Source organism: Vipera ursinii (assembly GCF_947247035.1).
Source record: "Vipera ursinii genome assembly, chromosome: 1".
Taxonomy (NCBI): domain Eukaryota; kingdom Metazoa; phylum Chordata; class Lepidosauria; order Squamata; family Viperidae; genus Vipera; species Vipera ursinii.
This window is the reverse complement of record NC_139512.1, coordinates 357,734,866-357,755,851: the sequence shown is the minus strand read 5'-3', so window position 1 is coordinate 357,755,851 and position 20,986 is coordinate 357,734,866. Positions and strand designations below refer to the sequence as shown.

Here is a 20,986-nt window from a genome sequence, read left to right as displayed (position 1 = left end):
CTTCAACTGCCAGAATTCCTGAGCCAGAATGGGGGAACTATGGCTTCCTTCATGACTTGTGGACTTCAACTCCCAGAATTCCTGAACCAGCATGGGGGAACTATGGCTTCCTTCATGACTTGTGGACTTCAACTCCCAGAATTCCTGAACCAGCATGGGGGAACTATGGCCCCTTCATGGCTTGTGCACTTCAACTCCCAGAATTCCTGAGCCAGCATGGCTCAGCTTGGAAACCTCTCCCTTTCTCCTCAGCATGGCTGGCTCAGGAATTCTGGGAGTTGAAGTCCACGAGTCATAAAAGAGCCAAGATTGCCTACTCCTGACTTAGAGGCTTTGCTATGGTGTTAAACCAAAACTAATAATGTCAAATTACCGTGGAATTTGGAATTGCTGCACAGTCCCTTTAATTAGCTCAGCCTGTGCAGCAGAATTCAGCAAGCTGCGACTTTCCAAGTAAATTCAAAATGGAGAAAGGAAATTGTAGCTTTCCTTTCTTCAGCTTCCCCCCCCCTCTTTTCAGATAGCTAGTTCGGTGTTTCCGAACCCGGGCCGCTTCAAGAGGTGTGGGCTACAACTCCCAGAATTCCCCATCCAGTTGGAGGTCCACGCATCTTAAAAGCAGCCCAGTTTAAGAAACACCGGCCTAGATGGAAGGCCTGATTTTACAACCTTTTCTCTCGTGGTCATTAAGTGAACAACACGGTCCTTAAGCAAACCAGGGCTTTTGCTGAAAACCGGAAATGAAATGCCAGATTTTGGTATAAAACCATCGTAAAAAATGTAGCCGTGGCAGGGCGGGACACGACAAATGGCTTGTAAATGCATCCGGGTTGCCAAGCAGCTTGAGTTTGGTTGCCCGACTATGCCTCCTCTTCCCCCAACTGTCACAACTTTGAATCCGAGTCATAATTAGCCACAAGGCAGGTCCGTCGTCACTTTGAACAGTCACTAAGCATCCATTCCTAAGTTGAGCAGTACCTGGGTTAGTTTTGTGTGAACAGCTTTTAATTGGGTCTGCCCACCAGCATACATGGAACGTGGACAGAGGCTAGTAAGAGTTGTGTCCCCTAACGCTGGAAGACTGTTGGGTCATAACAGAGAGACAGGTTGCTTCAGCGATTAAGGCGCCAGGCTAGAAAGTGGGAGACTGTGAGTTCCAGTCCCACCTTAACCTTGAAAGGCAGCTAGATCACCAGGAGACAGTGAGTTCTAGCACTGCTTTGGACGTGAAAGCCAGCTGGGTGACTTTGGGCCAATCACCAGGAAACTGTGAGTTCTAGTTCTGCCTTAGCCATGAAAGGCAGCTGGATGACTTTGGCTCAATAACCAGGCAACCGGGAGTTCCAGTGCTGCCTTAGGCACAAAAGCTGGCTAGGTGACTTTTGGCGAATGACCAGGAGAATGGGAGTTCTAGTCCTTCCTTAGGCATGAAAGGCAGGTGGATATCTTTGGGCCAATCGCCAGGAGACGGCGAGTTCTAGTCCCACTTCAGCCCTGAAAGCTGGCTGGATGACTTAGGGCCAATGACCAGGAGAAGGGGAATTCCAGTCCTGCCTTAGGCACAGCAGCTGTCAAGTTGACTTTGGGACAGCCACCAGGAGGCTGTGAGTTCTAGTCCCGCCTTAGCCACGAAAGCAAAGTGGCTGACTTGGCCAATCTTCCTCTCTTAGCACAACCCACTTTACAAAGTCGTTGTTGTTGTTGTTGGGAAAATAGGAAGAAGGTACGCTGGATAGGCTTATTTGTAAACAAACCTTATTTGTAAACACAGTAATGAATGAATGAATAAATAATAAATAAAATAAAATAACCCAGAGACAGGACCAAGGCCGGGGAGCACGCATGGAGAAGCCGGTCACCAGTAGATAAACACAGGAGCTCTCCAGCCACTCCACAGGTGTCTCAGGTAAGGCCAGGAAGACACGCCCGCCCGCCAGGATCAAAAGGCTTTCACTTCGCCCACAAAGTAGAAGGAAGAAACAAGAAAATTAGCAAGGCCGCCGTGGACTTGAAACGTGGCCTCTGGGCTTCTTGAGGGCAGACCTGGGACTTCAAAGTCCTCGGCGCCCAGGTCCCTTGCCATACCAGATAATTAATAATAATAAAGTTGGAAGGGACCTTGGGAGGTCCTCTAGTCCAACCCCCTGCTCAGACAGGAAACCCTACACCATTTCAGAGAAAATGGCTGTCCAGTCTCTTCTTAAAAACCTCCAGTGTTGGAGCATTCACAGCTTCTGGAGTCCAGGAGTTCCACTGGTCAATTGTTCTCACTGTCAGGAAGTTTCTCCTTAGTTCTAGGTTGCTTCTCTCCTTGACTAGTTTCCATTTGTTGTCCTTCCCTCTTCTTTATTTCTTTCTTTCCTCCCACTCTCCCTCCCTCCCTCTCTCCTTCCCCTCCCTCCCTCCTTTCCTCCCTCTTTCCCTCTCTCCCTCCTTCCTTCCTTCTTCCCTCCCTCTCCTCTCCTCCCCTCCCCCCTCCTCCTTCCCCTCCCCTCCTCCCTCTCCTCCCCTCCCTCCCTTCCTTCATCTTCCTTCCTTCCTTTCTTCCTTCCTTCCTCCCTTCCTTCCTTCCTTCCTTCCTTCCTTCCTTCCCTCCCCACTCCCTCTCTCCTCCTCTCCGCCCTCCTCCTTCCCCTCCCCTCCCTCCCTCTCCTCCCCTCCCTCCCTCTCCTCCCCTCCCTCCCTTCCTTCATCTTCCTTCCTTCCTTCCTTCCTTCCTTCCTTCCTTCCTTCCTTCCCTCCCCACTCCCTCTCTCCTCCTCTCCCCCCTCCTCCTTCCCCTCCCCTCCCTCCCTTTCCTCCCCTCCCTCCCTTCCTTCATCTTCTTTCCTTCCTTCCTTTCTTCCTTCCTCCCTCCCTCTCCTCCCCTCCCTCCCTCCCTCCCTCCCTCCCTCCCTTCCTTCCTTCCTTCCTTCCTTCCTTCCTTCCTTCCTTCCAGAATCATAGAATCCTATGGTTGGAAACAACCATAACAACAACAACAACAACAACAACAACAACAACAACAACAACAATAATAATAATAATAATAAAGTTGGAAGGGACCTTGGAGGTCATCTAGTCCAACCCCCTGCTCAGGCAGGAAACCCTATGTCATTCCAGACAAATGGCTGTCCAGTCTCTTCTTAAAAACTTCCAGTGTTGGAGCATTCACCGCTTCTGGAGTCCAGGAGTTCCACTGGTCAATTGTTCTCACTGTCAGGAAGTTTCTCCTTAGTTCCAGGTTGCTTCTCTCCTTGATGAGTTTCCATCCGTTGCTTCTTCTCCTGCCTTCGGGCGCTTTGGAGAAGAGCTTGACTCCCTCTTCTTTGGGGCAGCCCCTGAGATATTAAGCTTCTTCCACCCACCCACCCCTCCAAAAAAAAAAGCCCCCTGCCAGAAACCAAAATGTTACCACTCCCACCTTCTGTCCATTCCCCCCCCCCTTTTTTTTTTTGCAAAAGGGGATCGCGTGACCCCAAGACACTGCGACTGTCGTAACTATGAGTCAGTTGCCCAAGCGTCTGAATTTTGATCAGGCGACCACGGGGATGCTGCAAGGGTCGTCAGTGTGAAAATTAGTCGTAAGCCGCTTTTCCCCCACTCCCGTCGTGACGTCGAACGGTCACTAAACGCAGCGTCGTAAGCCGAGGACCACCTATAACGCCGTCAATGGTTTTAAAGCCTGACCATCTGCAGGACCGTCTCTCTCGCTGTAAACCAGCCCGGCGACTCAAATCCGCAGCAGAAGCCTTCAGAGCATCGCGCTGCTCCAAAATCTCAGCTTTGTGGCAGGCAAGAATGAACTTTACTGAATAAATACCACACACGCACGCACGCACGCACACACACACACACACACACACACACTGTATAGCTTGCTGCTTGTTTGGGGACAATCTACTGAGCCCTCTTCTCCCAATAGAAGACCGCATTTGTAGGTCAGGTTTGAACGGTGGGGGTCCATGGTGCCCTCTGAGCTTGGCTGGTTTCCTGCCAGACGTTCCGTGACCCAACTAGGGAACATCAGCAGGGCTAAAAGAGGGGAGGGGGTTGTGGAGTGGAGAAGAGGAGGAGGGGAAGAAGGCGAGGAGGGGGAGGACTTGTGGGGTCCTGGTTGGTCTCTGAGCTGGGGGGTTTCCTTGCAGACGTTTCGTGACCCAACTAAGGAACATCACCAGTGCTAGAAGGGAGTGAGGTTTGCGAGGAGGAGGAGGAGGAGGGGAAGAAGGCGAGGAGGGGGAGGACTGTGGGGTCCTGGGTGGTCTCTGAGCTGGGGGGTTTCCTTGCAGACGTTTCGTGACCCAACTAGGGAACATCCTCAGTGCTAGAAGAGAGGGGAGTTTGAAGGGGGGAGGAGGAGAACTGTGGGGTCCTGGGTGCCCTCTGAGCTTAGTAATTGGCTTGTAGACGTTTCATGACCCAACTAGGGAACCTCCTCAGGGCTGGAAGGGCGGGGATGTTGTTCTCTGTTTATAGGCATGTGTCTTGCCCTCTCAGTGTTGCTCTGAGTCTCGTTTACTTCTGGGTCGTTCCTTGATTAGGCTGTTGTTTGCTGTATATCAACAGGGAGGAAACCCCACTCCTTTCCAGTACTGATGACGTTCCCTAGTTGGGTCATGAAACGTCTGCAAGAAAACCGCCCAGCTCAGAGAGCACCAAGGACCCCACAGTCCTCTTCCTCCTCCTCCTCCCCCCTTCTAGCACTGAAGATGTTCCCTAGTTGGGTCATGAAACGTCTGCAAGAAAACAGCCCAGCGCAGAGAGCACCAAGGACGCCCACGGTCTTCCTCCTCCTCCTCCTCCCCCCCCCCTCCTAGCACTGATGATGTTCCCTAGTTGGGTCATGAAACGTCTGCAAGGAAACCACCCAGCCCAGAGAGTACAAAAGATTCCCACACCCACAGGAATTTGGCCAAGACACCTCTCCTCCACCTTTTCATTTCTGTTTGCTTTTAATTTCTGTTGTATTTTAATTGCAGTCTTCCCATTTTGCCTCACTCTTCAGCATTGCAAGTATTGCTCTTGAGGATGACATAAAGGTAGAAAGTCACAAGCATGCGTGCAATAATAAAGAAATCAGGTTGGAAGTCCGACTGTCTTTCTCCGCTCCTCTTAGCTTCTCTCTTCGGCTAACTCTTGGGGAAAAAGCGCCTGTCTGGTGGCAAAAGTCACCGTGGCGGCCCCGTCACCTTTCCGGAAGTCCCTTTTCCATGAGAACGGCATTTTGGCTATTTCACCTTGATACGTTTCCCTGATTAAAGCGGGCAGAGCGAGTGGGCCCGTGGCGGGTTTTCACGCAGTAGGACTCCCCGCTTCCTCCCTTCTCCATCCTTTGTTTCAATTCAAAATGACACCCTTTCTAAGTCTTCTGCGTTTGCTCCAGTGAATCCGGCACTTGCTGTGCCCGTTGAAGTCCTTAAGTGGCAGGGCTTCGGGCAAAGAGGCCGAGTCTGTTCACAAATGCCCACTTTGGTGCCCTTTACTCAAAACTGCTGCAGAAGGTGTGGGGGGGGGAGAGTTAACTTTAGAAAAACTTCCAATAGGAAGAAGCAAAGGGAAGGTTTGTGATGATGCCGATGAAGAAAGTGTGAGTCATCATCACAAAAAACCATATTCAAGGTCCCTGTTGTTGCGTCTGCCTTCATCCATGGCTCTCTAATTAGCTGAAGCAGGGGTGCCCAACCTTGGCCACTTTTAAGACTTGAGGACTTCGACTCTCAGAATTCCCTAGCCAGCGTAGCTTGTAAGACTTGTGGACTTCAACTCCCAGAATTCCCCCAGCCAGTGTAGCTTTTAAGACTTGTGGACTTCAACTCCCAGAATTCCCCAGCTAGCGTAACTTTTAAGAGGACTTCGACTCCCAGAATTCCCCAGCCAGCGTAGCTTGTAAGACTTGAGGACTTCAACCCCCAGACTGGCTGGAGGATTCTGGGACTTAAGTCCACAGATCTCAAAGTTGCCAAGGTTGGACACCCCTGATCTAAAGTGAATTTAACACAATTTTGTGGACATGTCCCAGAATGTCCACAGGTCTTCAAAGTTGCCAACTTTGCACAGGACTAAGAGAAGGTGAGAAGTTTCAACACGAGCTTAAGACCGTGACAGCATCCCCATGGTCATGTGATCGCAATTCAGCTGTTTGGCAGCTGACTCATACTTACGACGGTTGCAGTGTCCTGGAGTCACGTGATCAATCTCCCCTTTTGCAACTTTCTGACCAACAAAATCGATAGGGAAGCCAGATTCACTTAACTGTCCTGTTACTCACTTAACAACTGCAGTGATTCACTTAACGGTGGCAAGAACAGTCGTAAAGTGGGGCAAAACTCTATCAATGTTTCACTTAGCAACAGAAATTTGAGGCTCCAATTGGCGGTCGTGAGTCGAGGATCTCCTGTATTGGAAACATAGATGTTTTGGACATTTATATGTATTTATATTTATTGGGTTCTACTAATCCAGTTGAAATGTCAATTCATGCTGCTAGTCCATATAATAAGCCATAAACAAATAAAGAAACAAGTAAGTAAATAAAAATAACCCTTGCTAAATAAATGGTTGTAAGTCGAGGATTACCTATATACAGTAGATCTGAAGGACAAAAATGATGTTGGTCGTTAGAAAATGAGGATTTAAGTTGGAACGCTGGTCTTAAAAGCTGCGTTTCTGTTTAAAAGAGCGAGGAAGCCAACATTTTGCAGCAAAGATGAGTCAAATCCTTACATCAGATCTTTTCCTTCAGCTGCCTGCCAGCCTCTCTCTCCTGCTCTGTCAATTCAGTGACACACCTTCCGCTATTTCCTTTATCTGTGCCACTTTCCATACCAGCAACACTCGGAGGAGGTTGCAGTAAAGGCCAGAGAGAAAAATGTTGAATTTAAGAACTAGGAAAGGAGCAGGAGAAATGTGATGTCACACCATGAAAGCTTAGGGGAAGGGCAGGTAGAATAAGAAATAAGAATAGAATAGAATAATAGAATAGAATAGAATAGAATAGAATAGAATAGAATAGAATAGAATAGAATAGAATAGAATAGAATTATGGAATAGAATAGAATAGAATAGAATAGAATAGAATAGAATAGAATAGAATAGAATAGAATAGAATAGAAATAATGAATAGAATAGAATAGAATAGAATAATAAGAATAGAATAGAATAGAATAGAATAGGAATAGAATAGGAATAGAATAGGAATAGAATAGGAATAGAATAGAATATTAGAATAGAATAATATTAGAATAAGTAAAGGTAAAGGTAAAGGTTCCCCCACCCGTGCGTGATAGTCGTTTCTGACTCTAGGGGCCGGTGCTCATCTCCGTTTCCAAGCCGAAGAGCCGGCGCTTGTCCGAGGACGTCTCCGTGGTCATGTGGCCGGCATGACTAGACGCCAAAGGCGCACGGAACGCTGTTACCTTCCCACCGGAGTGGTCCCTATTTTTCTACTTGCATTTTTACGTGCTTTCATCCCAGCTCCTGCCAACCTAGCAGTTCGAAAGCATGTAAAAATGCAAGTAGAAAAATAGGGATCACTACGGTGGGAAGGTAACAGCGTTCCGTGCGCCTTTGGCGTCTAGTCATGCCGGCCACATGACCACGGAGACGTCCTTGGACAAGCGCTGGCTCTTCGGCTTTGAAACGGAGATGAGCACCGGCCCCTAGAGTTGGAAACGACTAGCACGCATGTGCGGGGGAACCTTTACCTTTAGAATAGAATAATGAATTGAGTAAAAGAGAATAGAATAGAATAGAATAATATTAGATTAGAATAGAATTACAGGATAGAATACAATAGAATACAATAGAGAATAGAGTACAATACAGAATTAGAATAGAATAGAATAACTATCGTCATTTTAAATGTACACTAAGTATACATTAAATAAAATTTTGTTGCCTTCAGCTCTCAAAGGGTAACCTCCAACATACACTACATAAACATGACAAAAATTATGCACATACCGACATACACATACACATACGACCCAGAGAAACCACACGGTCTAGTTGGGATATGTACATATACACGGCAAGAAAAAAAGAATCCTGCAAATTTACAAGATACAAGCAGCTAGTAAAGGAAGTCTCTGAAAACATTTTCGAGCATGGACAGAGTGCAGACACCATCACCAGCCACCTGCGATTAATCACAGGCACAGGTAGTCCTCGACTTACGAGCACAATTGAGCCCCATATTTCTCTGGCTAAGCGAGAGATTTATTGAGTTCTGCCCCAGTTTATGACCTTTCTTGCCACAGTCGTTAAGTGAATCACTGCAGCTAACATAGTAACAAAGTTGTTAAGTGAAGCCGGCTTCCCCCTTGAATTTGCTTGTCAGAAGGTCGGAAAAGGTCACATCTCACACACACACACACACACACACACACACACACACACACACACACACCGGGACACCGCAACCATCCTAAACATGAGCTAGTTGGTCCAGCATCTGAGGTTTGATCACATGACCGCAGAGATGCCGCAATGGTCATAAGTGTGAAAAACGGTCCTAAGTCAATTTTTTCAGAGCCGTCGTAGCTTTGAACAGTCACTAAATGCATTTTCGTAAGTCGAGGGCTCCCTGTACAACCAGCTCTCCGTGCTTCTTCAATCTCCCAGTTGTTGCTCTCCGTAGAAATACATTTATAGCTAGCCCTCGCTTAACAACCATTCATTTAGTGACCCTTTAAAGTAACAACAGCGTTGGGGGGGGGAAACCTGGCTGAGCGCCAGTCCCCACGCTTACGACCGTCGCAGCATCTCCCACGGTCACATGATCAACATTTAGGCCCTTGTCCACCGACGTGTATTTACGACAATCGCAGCGTGCTGGGATCACCTGATCACCTTTGTGTCTTCCGCCCAGCAAAGTCAGCGAGGGATCCTGAATTTGTTTAACAACCCTGTGCTTCACGGCCGCAGTGATTCGCTTAACAACGGTCACAGAGAAGGTGCTAAAATTGGGCGCGTCTGGCTTAGCGTCGGAAATTTTGGCACACGTAAGGACTGCCCTGTAAAAGATCTGAGCTTTCACAAGAAGCCACTGGGGTTGGTTCAGTTTTGAGATTATAAATTTACTTCAGCCCACTGCCCATAATTTCAATTATTTTTGGATTAGGAGGGCTGTCCCGATCACTTGCGCCTCGGTTACTAGGGGATAAGTTGGGGAACTGCAGCGCGCTCTGCGTGGGGCTGCCCTTGAAGAGTGAGCTGATTCAGAGTATGATAAGACTGCACAAACAGGAATGGGCAGCTTTGCGATGCCCGGAGCACAGGAAGCTAAACTAACCACCTTGGTCTAGTAGTGGTTAAGACACCAGCCAGGAAGCGAAACAGCATGAATTCAAGTCCCAACTTAGCCATGAAAGCCAGCTGGGTGACTTGTGGCCAATCACCAGGGGAGGGTGAGTTCTAGTTCCACTTAGCCATGAAAGCCAGTTAGGTGACTGGACCAATCAACAATAGAGGGTGAGTTCTAGTTCCATTTAGGCATGAAAGCCAGCTGGGTGACTTTGGGCTAATCACCAGGAGACGGTGAGTTCTGGTTCCACTTAAAAGTCAGCTGGGTGACTTCTGGCCAATCACCAGAGGTGGGTGAGTTCTAGTTCCACTTAGCCATGAAAGCCAGCTGGGTGACTTCTGGCCAATCACCAGGGGTGGGTGAGTTCTAGTTCCACTTAGCCATGAAAGCCAGCTAGGTGACTTTGGGCCAATCACCAAGGGTGGGTGAGTTCTAGTTCCACTTAGCCATGAAAGCCAGCTGGGTGACTTCTGGCCAATCACCAGGGGTGGGTGAGTTCTAGTTCCACTTAGCCTTGAAAGCCAGCTAGGTGACTTTGGGCCAATCACCAAGGGTGGGTGAGTTCTAGTTCCACTTAGCCATGAAAGCCAGCTGGGTGACTTTGGGCTAATCACCAGGAGACGGTGAGTTCTGGTTCCACTTAAAAGTCAGCTGGGTGACTTCTGGCCAATCACCAGGGGTGGGTGAGTTCTAGTTCCACTTAGCCATGAAAGCCAGCTGGGTGACTTCTGGCCAATCACCAGGGGTGGGTGAGTTCTAGTTCCACTTAGCCATGAAAGCCAGCTAGGTGACTTTGGGCCAATCACCAAGGGTGGGTGAGTTCTAGTTCCACTTAGCCATGAAAGCCAGCTAGGTGACTTTGGGCCAATCACCAGGGGTGGGTGAGTTCTAGTTCCACTTAGCCATGAAAGCCAGCTGGGTGAGTTCTGGCCAATCACCAGGGGTGGGTGAGTTCTAGTTCCACTTAGCCATGAAAGCCAGCTAGGTGACTTTGGGCCAATCACCAAGGGTGGGTGAGTTCTAGTTCCACTTAGCCATGAAAGCCAGCTGGGTGACTTCTGGCCAATCACCAGTGGTGGGTGAGTTCTAGTTCCACTTAGCCTTGAAAGCCAGCTAGGTGACTTTGGGCCAATCACCAAGGGTGGGTGAGTTCTAGTTCCACTTAGCCTTGAAAGCCAGCTAGGTGACTTTGGGCCATTCACCAAGGGTGGGTGAGTTCTAGTTCCACTTAGCCATGAAAGCCAGCTGGGTGACTTCTGGCCAATCACCAGGGGTGGGTGAGTTCTAGTTCCACTTAGCCATGAAAGCCAGCTGGGTGACTTTGGGCTAATCACCAGGGGTGGGTGAGTTCTAGTTCCACTTAGCCATGAAAGCCAGCTAGGTGACTTTGGGCCAATCACCAAGGGTGGGTGAGTTCTAGTTCCACTTAGCCATGAAAGCCAGCTGGGTGACTTCTGGCCAATCACCAGGGGTGGGTGAGTTCTAGTTCCACTTAGCCTTGAAAGCCAGCTAGGTGACTTTGGGCCAATCACCAAGGGTGGGTGAGTTCTAGTTCCACTTAGCCTTGAAAGCCAGCTAGGTGACTTTGGGCTAATCACCAGGGGTGGGTGAGTTCTAGTTCCACTTAGCCATGAAAGCCAGCTGGGTGACTTCTGGCCAATCACCAGGGGTGGGTGAGTTCTAGTTCCACTTAGCCTTGAAAGCCAGCTAGGTGACTTTGGGCCATTCACCAAGGGTGGGTGAGTTCTAGTTCCACTTAGCCATGAAAGCCAGCTGGGTGACTTTGGGCCAATCACCAAGGGTGGGTGAGTTCTAGTTCCACTTAGCCATGAAAGCCAGCTGGGTGACTTCTGGCCAATCACCAGGGGTGGGTGAGTTCTAGTTCCACTTAGCCTTGAAAGCCAGCTAGGTGACTTTGGGCTAATCACCAAGGGTGGGTGAGTTCTAGTTCCACTTAGCCTTGAAAGCCAGCTAGGTGACTTTGGGCCATTCACCAAGGGTGGGTGAGTTCTAGTTCCACTTAGCCATGAAAGCCAGCTGGGTGACTTTTGGCCAATCACCAGGGGTGGGTGAGTTCTAGTTCCACTTAGCCTTGAAAGCCAGCTAGGTGACTTTGGGCCAATCACCAAGGGTGGGTGAGTTCTAGTTCCACTTAGCCATGAAAGCCAGCTGGGTGACTTTGGGCTAATCACCAGGAGACGGTGAGTTCTGGTTCCACTTAAAAGTCAGCTGGGTGACTTCTGGCCAATCACCAGGGGTGGGTGAGTTCTAGTTCCACTTAGCCATGAAAGCCAGCTGGGTGACTTCTGGCCAATCACCAGGGGAGGGTGAGTTCTAGTTCCGCTTTAACCATGAAAGCCAGCTGGGTGACTTTGAGCCCATCCCTCTCTCTCTCTCAGCCCAGCCCACCTCACGGGGTTGCTGTTTTGGGGGAAAGAGGAGGAGGAAGTTGTGTTGGATTTGTTGCCATCTTGAGTTATTTGTAAAAATAACGAGGGTTGCAAATAAAGAGTAAACTAATCAGACCTCTACGTAGGCTACTGGTTGGCTTCTGGGTGCAAGTGCCGTGGAGCATTCACAGCTTCTGGAGGCAGGTGGTTAATAATAAAGTTGGGAGGGACCTTGGAGGTCATCTAGTCCAACCCCCTGCTCAGGCAGGAAACCCTAGTATATACCATTTCAGACCAGTGGCTGTCCAGTCTCTTCTTATTGGTAGAGGTAGTTCTTGACTTGTGAGCACGGTTGAGCCCCAAAACGTACGTTGCTAAGTGGGAGGTTTGTTAAGAGAGCGGTTTGTCCCATTTGACAATTTTTCCTGCTGGTTTTCTTCAGTTGTTAAATTAGTAAAACGGTTCTTAAGCGAATCTGGCTTCCCCATTGACTTTGCTTGTCGGAAGGTCCCAAACGGGGATCACGTGACACCACCCCCCCCCCTGGGACACATCTGAATGTCAATCAGATGACCACGGGAAATGCTGCAACGATCGTAAGCGTGAAAAGGGGTCGTAAGTCACTTTTTTGGTCTCGTCTTGGTTGGGCTGACTTGTCCAGCCACCCCTTATGTGTCGCAACTTTGGGCAGCTTGCAAAACAATAAGAACCAAAATCTTAAATGTATTGTCATCAGATCCGGGCGGAGGCCCACATACTGGCTTAATTTCCATTTAATTCAGGAGTGTCCAACCTTGGCCACTTTTAAGACCTGTGGACTTCAAGTCCTCCACAAGTCTTAAAAGTGGCCGAGGTCGAGAAACACAGCTTTAAAAGAAAACCTCCTAGTTGATTAACTAGGATTTAGGGTTAAGCTGACCTGGGGAATTCTGGGAGTTGAAGTCCACAAGTCTTCAAGTGGCCAAGGTTGAATGCCCTCCAATTTAAATCTTTCAACTTAATTCATAAGATAGAAAAATGTGGGTTAGACAGCATCACCACCAGATGGATTCCGTAGCTGGCTGACCGGCCGTACTCAGCATGTGTGGTCCTCAATGGAACCGCATCTACATGGAAGAAAGTCAGCATGGCTGGCTGGGGGATTCTGGGAGCTGAAGTCCACAAGTCATCAAAGGGCCAGGTTTGAAGACCCCTGGTCTGTCTGAACACCAGAAGCATACCTGAGCTGCGGGGGGTGGGGGTGGGAAACCATGAGGAACATATCTAAGGAGGCATCGGCGATGGTCGTCTTCTCCACCTCTACAGCAAGTTCAGATCGCAAGGGACTACTCTGTTGGGGAAGTCTGGCCGAAAAGGAGATGGGACACTTCCCACTGGATCCTCAAGAATTTCTGGAATTTCCTGGAAAATAAGATCAAAGAGTACTTGCTTTTCCAGAGGAGCTCCCCCCCCCAATCTGTTGCCCAACCTCTAGCAGCCTTGAAGAAGTGCCAAGGACATTATGTCAGGAAGGTGATTTCGATTCTCTAGCCTGCAGTCAGAAGATGAATTATGTCTGAAATGGCATCTGGCATTTCCTTGGTTTTGGTCCAAGTGAAGAGCTGAAGGCTTTGAGGTTGGGTCAGATGGGACTGCATGGTTTCTACAATTCTGACTCTGTTGCTGTAACAACTAGAAAGGAGTAGAGTAGAATTTAGAATAGAATAGAACAGAATAGAATAGAATAGAATAGAATAGAATAGAATAGAATAGAATAGAATAGAATAGAATAGAATAGAATAGAATAGAATAGAATAGAATAGAATAGAATGAAAACAATAGGATAAAATAGAAATAAACAAGAATAGAATAGAATTAAAACAATAGAATAGAATTAAAACAAGAATAAAATATAGAATAGAATAAGAATATGGAATAGAATAGAATAGAATAGAATAGAAATAAAATAAGAATAGAATAGAATTAAAACAAGAATAGAATAGAATTAAAACTAGAATAGAATAGAATAGAATTAAAACAAGAATAGAATAAGAATAAGGAATGGAATAGAATTAGAATAGAATAGAATTAAAACTAGAATAGAATAGAATTAAAACTAGAATAGAATAGAATTATAACTAGAATAGAATAGAATTAAAATAATAGAATAGAATTAAAATAAGAATAGTAGAATAGAATAGAATTAAAACAAATAGAATAGTATTGTATTGTATTGTATTGTATTGTATTCTATTCTATTCTATTCTATTCTATTCTATTCTATTCTATTCTATTCTATTCTATTCTATTATATTATATTCTATTATATTATATTATATCCCATAATTCTATTCTATTCTGTTCTATTCAATTAAAATCGTCCTGCATGTACAGATAGTCCTTGACTTACGACCGCTCACTTAGTGTCAGTTCAAAGTTACGACTGACTCAAAGGAGGAGACTTAGCAACTAGTGATTGCAGTCTTAGGGTCCTGCATTTACAGGCAGTCCTTGACTTACGACCACTTGCTTAATGACTGTTGAAATTTACAACCGACTCAAAAATGGGGACTAAGCAACTAGTGGGTCCTGGATGTACAGATAGTCCTCAACTTATGTCTGGCTGCTTACTGACAGTTCAGATTATAACCAAGTCAAAAAAGGGGTCTTAGCAACTAGCGTGTGCAGTCTTAAGGTCTTGCGTGTACAGGTAGTCCTCAACTTATGACCGGCCACTTAGTGACTGAAGTTATGACTGCGCCCAAAATGGGGACTTAGGACCCAGATTTAAAGTTCTGATGGCCCCTTCATAGTCCCATGACCCAACTTTGCGTGCTCAGCAAACGTGGCTGCATTTGCACACGTGTGTGTGTGTCGTGTGACAATTTTTACAATGGTTTTGCCCCAAATTGGCACCGACTTCTGCTTTTCAGCAAAACCGCCCCCTGTAGCAAACCGTTGATGTGCTTAAGGACTGTGGATTTACTTAACGTCTGCCACAAAGAGTTTGAAAATCCAGGTGGGTCACATGTCTGTTCTGTTTCACAGCCGTTGCAAAATCCTGCATTCTGGTTGTGTGTGAAGGACAACTTATACACTCTCTTCCCTGAGAGAGCCTATTGTGTCCTGCAGTTGTAGCCTGTAAATCAGAAAATTCAAAATAGCACTCAATAGGCTGGCATGATGGGAGCCAGTTTGGTCTAGTGGTTAAGGCATCAGGCTAGAAATCAGGTGATGGTGAGTTCTAGTCCCGTCTTCAGCATGGAAGCTAGCTGAGTGACTTTTCTCCAGTCACCAGGCGACGGTGAGTTCTAGTCCCGCCTTAAACATGGAAGCTGGCTGAGCGACTTTTGCCCAGTCACCAGGTGACGGTGAGTTCTAGTCCCGCCTTCAGCATGGAAGTTGGCTGAGTGACTTTTGCCCAGTCACCAGGCGACGGTGAGTTCTAGTCCCGCCTTAAGCATGGAAGCTGGCTGAGTGACTTTTGCCCAGTCACCAGGCGACGGTGAGTTCTAGTCCCGCCTTAAGCATGGAAGCTGGCTGAGTGACTTTTGCCCAGTCACCAGGTGACGGTGAGTTCTAGACCCGCCTTCAGCATGGAAGCTGGCTGAGTGACTTTTGCCCAGTCACCAGGCGACGGTGAGTTCTAGTCCCGCCTTAAGCATGGAAGCTGGCTGAGTGACTTTTGCCCAGTCACCAGGCGACGGTGAGTTCTAGTCCCGCCTTAAGCATGGAAGCTGGCTGAGTGACTTTTGCCCAGTCACCAGGCGACGGTGAGTTCTAGACCCGCCTTCAGCATGGAAGCTGGCTGAGTGACTTTTGCCCAGTCACCAGGCGACGGTGAGTTCTAGTCCCGCCTTTAGCATGGAAGTTGGCTGAGTGACTTTTGCCCAGTCACCAGGCGACGGTGAGTTCTAGTCCCGCCTTCAGCATGGAAGCTGGCTGAGTGACTTTTGCCCAGTCACCAGGCGACGGTGAGTTCTAGTCCCGCCTTAAGCATGGAAGCTGGCTGAGTGACTTTTGCCCAGTCACCAGGCGACGGTGAGTTCTAGACCCGCCTTCAGCATGGAAGCTGGCTGAGTGACTTTTGCCCAGTCACCAGGCGACGGTGAGTTCTAGTCCCGCCTTAAACATGGAAGCTGGCTGAGCGACTTTTGCCCAGTCACCAGGTGACGGTGAGTTCTAGACCCGCCTTCAGCATGGAAGCTGGCTGAGTGACTTTTGCCCAGTCACCAGGCGACGGTGAGTTCTAGTCCCGCCTTAAGCATGGAAGCTGGCTGAGTGACTTTTGCCCAGTCACCAGGCGACGGTGAGTTCTAGTCCCGCCTTAAGCATGGAAGCTGGCTGAGTGACTTTTGCCCAGTCACCAGGCGACGGTGAGTTCTAGACCCGCCTTCAGCATGGAAGCTGGCTGAGTGACTTTTGCCCAGTCACCAGGCGACGGTGAGTTCTAGTCCCGCCTTCAGCATGGAAGCAGTCTGAGTGACTTTTCCCCAGTCACCAGGCGACGGTGAGTTCTAGTACCACCTTAAGCATGAAAGCCGGCTGGATGACTTTGGGCCAGTCCTTCTCTCTGTCAGCCCAGCCCGCCTCACAGGGCTGTTGTTCTGGAGAAAAAAATAGGAGGAGGGGGAGGAAGGCTTGTTATGTACGTTCACCCCCTTGATCCGAGGGATAAAATAAATAAATAAAATTATAATCCCCCGGGGGAACCACCTTGTCCTTCGCTTCGCTAACCCGCTGCCTCCTTCTCTCCCTCCTCTTCCCTTGCAGCCATCCATGCTAAAGACGCTTCCTGCAGCCAGATGAGCCCCCCAGGGCCGACGAGGCACTTGCGGCCCAGATAGCTGGTCGGCTCGCCCCGCCTCACCCAGCCGGGCAGAATGCCGTCCACCAGCCGAGCCGGCAGCCTGAAAGACCCGGAAGTCGCCGAGCTGTTTTACAAAGAAGATCCGGAGAAGCTCTTCACGGACCTGCGGGAGATCGGCCATGGCAGCTTCGGAGCCGTTTATTTTGTAAGGACCCTTTTTTTTGGGGGGGGGTTGCGTGCGCACGGGAAACTCCCTCCTCCCGCCTCCAAAGTCCCGCTTGCCCCTCAGCTTGACGACCGCAATTGAGCCCAGCGTTTCCGTCGGCTAGGCAAGGCGCTCGTTCGGGCGGGCTCCCTCTCATTTTCACGACCCGATTTGGCCCAGTCGTTAAGTGGGATGGGCTGCGGTGGCTAAAAAGAACCACACCCGTCGTTAAGCTAGCCTGCCTTCCCCCCCCCCCCCCGGATTAAGTCAGTTGCCGCCTGATTTGGCAACCCGATTTGGCACGGTCGCTAAGCGAGACCCCGCAGTTGTTAAACGAATCGCAGGGTCGTCAAGCTAGTCCGCCTTTTCCCCCATCGGTTTTGCTTGGCTGGGAAGGTCGCAAACGGGGATCACACCAGCCTGGGACGCTGCAGCTGTAGTGCATGCATGCCTGTTGCCACATGTCTGGATTTTGATCAGGTGGCCCTGGGAAGGCTGCAGTGATTATAAGGGTGAGATCTAGTCATAAATCACTTTTTCAGCCAGTCATTAATAAGAATAATAACAAGAACAATAATAATTACTACTACTACAACTACTACTTCTTCACTAGATGAATGGTTGTAAGTTGAGCACTACGTATGCTCAAAAGTGTAAATTTATTAGCAGCCAAGTCCTTCTGGAGGAATTCTGGGAGTTGAAGTCCACAGGTTTGAAAGATTTATTTATAAATCTTATTTATTAAGATTTCTACAATCCAGCAAACTAACTGATTCCGCATGGGATGCTAAAATGCAATGCATCGTCAAACCAGTTCAAAACCGCACAATGTTGCGGCTGCTGAGTAAGCCACGATAAGCGGCTGGATTATTTTTCAATAAACCTCGGTGAAACTACGGCTTATCGGCATGCGTGAGCACTGTCCTCTACATATTCATGGCTTCATGAGGATATGTCCAGCATTATCACGCAAGAATCTCAGTCTGAGAAGCCGTAATAGCTAACAGTTAATGCAGAAGACCCTTTTGTATTATTACACTTTTGGATTTTAACGACTGCGGGCCTCACAGTTTAAGGATTGATATTATAGTATGGTTAGGCACTCTGTTTTTTCTTGGTGTGTAACTGACAGATTGGATGCCAAGTTGTGATTTTAATATCGATTTTTATCAGTTATTTAATAGTTCATTCTAGAATTTTTAACTGGATATTCCTTGAGTGTTTTTAACTTGCTCTAGGCTCTGGTCTTTGTAATAAATATTCTATATCTGTCTGTCTGTCTGTCTGTCTGTCTGTCTGTCTCTGTCTCTATCTCTGTATATCTATCTACCTATCTGCCTATATTTATCTATATCTATATATCTATCTATTTATCTGTATCTTATCTATCTAGGCATATCTATCTATCTATCTATCTATCTATCTATCTATCTATCTATCTATCTATCTATCTCTATCTATCTATCTATCATCTATCTATCTATCTTATCTATCTATCTATCTATCTATCTATCTATCTATCTATCTATCTATCTATCTATCTCTCTCTCTCTATCATCCATCTAATAGCTAACCATCTAAACCAGGTGTGTCCCACCTTGGCCTCTTTAAAACCTTTGGACTTTAACTCCCAGAATTCCCCAACCAGCCGTGGGGAATTCTGGGAGTTGAAGTCCACAGGTCATAGAGTGGCCAAGGTTGGGCACCCCTGGCACAGATGTAGACAACCAGCTCAAGCCACAGGGTGTTGACAACGGGCATCGGAGAGCGATCCCTTGTGATCCACGTCGCACAGATCCACACCCGGCCACGGTTTGCTTGGCTGCTGCTGCGCTTCGCAGCTTGTCATTCGGCCTTCTCGGTACTTGGCGCCAGGCTTCCCTCCCCGAAGCGGGAAGCACGCTCTGCTCGCACAATAGCCAAACCTAACAAAAGCACACCATTGTGTGCTTGCAAACCCACACACTGGCTTCCATTGTCAGCGCGGCGTGGTGGAAGGCAGCTGGAAGCTGGGCGATTTCCTGCCAGCGTCACACAGCATCTGCCGACCGTTGACGCTGGGCGAGGGTCTGGGGATGGCAGCGCCAGCTCCTGGTGGCACCACCTGGATTGTGGACAGAGTGGCAGGTTACACAGATTAACAGAGTTGGAAGGGACCCTGGGCGTCTTTTGGGGTGGGGGTGTCTTCCTTTAGGAGCTGCCCCTTGACCTCTGTAAAGCAGAAAGAACTGGAAATCTTTCTCTGCTTTGCTTCTGAGCCGGACTAGATCAGACTAGACTAGACTGGACTGGATTAGACTAGACTAGACTGGACTGGACTAGACTAGACTAGACAGGTTAGGAGGGACAGGACTAGACCAGTCCAGACCAACCAGATTAGACTAGACTAGACAAGATTAGACCAGACCAGATTAGACTAGACTACAGTAGACTTGACCGGACTAGACTAGACAGGACAGGAGCGGGCAGGACTAGACCAGACCAGACCAACCAGATTAGACTAGAGTCGACTAGACAAGATTAGGCCAGACCAGATTAGACTAGAGTAGACTAGAGTAGACTGGACCGGACTAGACTGGACTAGACTAGACAGGACAGGAGCGGACAGGACTAGACCAGACCAGACCAGACCAGCCAGATTAGACTAGACAAGATTAGACCAGACCAGATTGGACTGGACCGGACCAGACCGTTCAGTCTTTACTTCCATGACCTCCAGCTACAGACGACAACGGAGCCCCAAATTTATGTTGCTAAGTGAAACATTTGTCAAGCCAGGAGTTTCTTACTCTGGAAACTCTGGATCTGTTGCGTTTAAGGCCGGGATCCCTTTTGCAGAAGAGACTCTGATCTCCCAGGTGGCCTTGAGGAGGCTTCTGCCAGTTGCCGGGCAGAGGGTTGAGCATCGCAGAGGGTTGAGCATCGTCTTGCCCACAACTTGGACTGCCCAGCCTCCTCTTCCTCCCCTCTCCCCCCCCCCCCCCCGCACCTCCGTTCCTTGCCAGCTCCTGGGGCTCTGCAGCTCAGAGGAATGATGAGGCAGATCAGATGAAAGGGCTGCATTGAGGGCTAAAAAAACCCAAGCAGCTCTCCTCTCGCTACACACACACACACACACACACACACACACCCCACCCATGTGTGATCTTGCCTAGTTATTGCATCATGTTGGCGCTGCGAGTCAGCCTGGCTGGACTCTGCCAATGCTGCGGTTCCTCGTGCCCAGCCTGCACGGAGAATTTTGCTCCGTCTTGCATTTTGCTCCGGCTGGGGCCTGGCCAAGGCAAGCCCCCTCCCTCAAATCTCAGCTCAGAGGTCCCGCTTTTAATGGGGGGGGTTTGCTTATCATTGTAGCAAAGCCTCCACACACACACACACCCCACTGTCCACTTATCCTCCTGGAGGGTGTGGCAACTGGATTGTACAGCTGCAGATTAATTGCCTGTGGTGTGGTTGCCCCACTTAGACCCTGGGCAGTGTGTGTGTGTGTGTGTGTGTGTGTGTGTGTGTGTGTGTGTGAAGGAGGTCTGTAGCAACCCTGGGCTTAGCTGTAAGGAGTGGCAGAACCTTGGGGGGGGGGGTGGGCCAAATTCGAAAGAGGCATCGGCCTAGAGCCCCTACATAGCCACAAATGGATCTGCCCAGGATTCCGTTGACCCTCATCAGACTCCTGACCGTGAGTTGAGAAGACTCCTGTGCGTAGGCTTTTTTAGCAGTAAATCAGTTTAATCGGATTTTCCCCGTGATGATCTGGTCTTTTGTACTTAACGAGAAGGAAGGAAAATGAAGAAGAAGAAAAAAAGGAGAGAGGGAAGGAAGGAAGGAAGGAAGGAAGGAAGGAAGGAAGGAAGGAAGGAAGGAAGGAAGGAAGGAAGGAAAAAAAATGTCAAAGGGAAAAAGATGAGAAGGAAAGACCTGTAGGAGAAGGAGTGGCAGAACCCTGGGGGCAGAGTGAAGCGAGGCATCAGCCTAGAATCCCTATGTAGCTATAAGTGAACTGAGTCCAGCCTCCCTTGAATTCTCTCGGCCCTCATCTGACTCCTAACCGTGAGTCGAGAAGACTCCTGTCCGTAGGCTTTTTAGCAGCAAATCAGTTTAATTGTGTGGATCTGGTCTTTTGTATGTAACAAGAGGGAAGGAAAAGGATAAAAAAAGAGAGAAGAAGGGAAGGGGAGAGAAGGAAAGAAGGGAGGGAGGGAAGGAAGGGGAAAGAAACAAGGAAGGAGGGAGGGAAGGAAGGGAGGAGGGAGGGAGGGAAGGAAAGGGAAGGAAGGAGGGAGGGAAGGAAGGGGAAAGAAGGAAGGAGGGAGAGAGGG

At 48.5% G+C, this 20,986-nt stretch overlaps 1 protein-coding gene across 3 annotated transcripts in view; it reads left to right on the top strand.

Moving 5' to 3' along the window:
• Nucleotides 1–20,986, top strand: part of TAOK1 (TAO kinase 1) — a 92,706-nt gene that overhangs the window by 34,573 nt on the left and 37,147 nt on the right. The window contains exons 1-2 of one of the 3 annotated variants that reach the window (XM_083379685.1): nt 14,031–14,674; nt 16,429–16,670. The exons of 1 other annotated variant lie outside the window; for it this stretch is intronic. In XM_083379685.1, coding sequence (XP_083235811.1) covers nt 16,539–16,670 — 132 coding nt within the window. In that variant the 5' untranslated portion in view covers nt 14,031–14,674; nt 16,429–16,538. Of the gene's footprint in view, nt 1–14,030; nt 14,675–16,428; nt 16,671–20,986 lie in introns of those variants that run through there. One more of the 3 variants, XM_083379684.1, reaches the window with a different exon arrangement.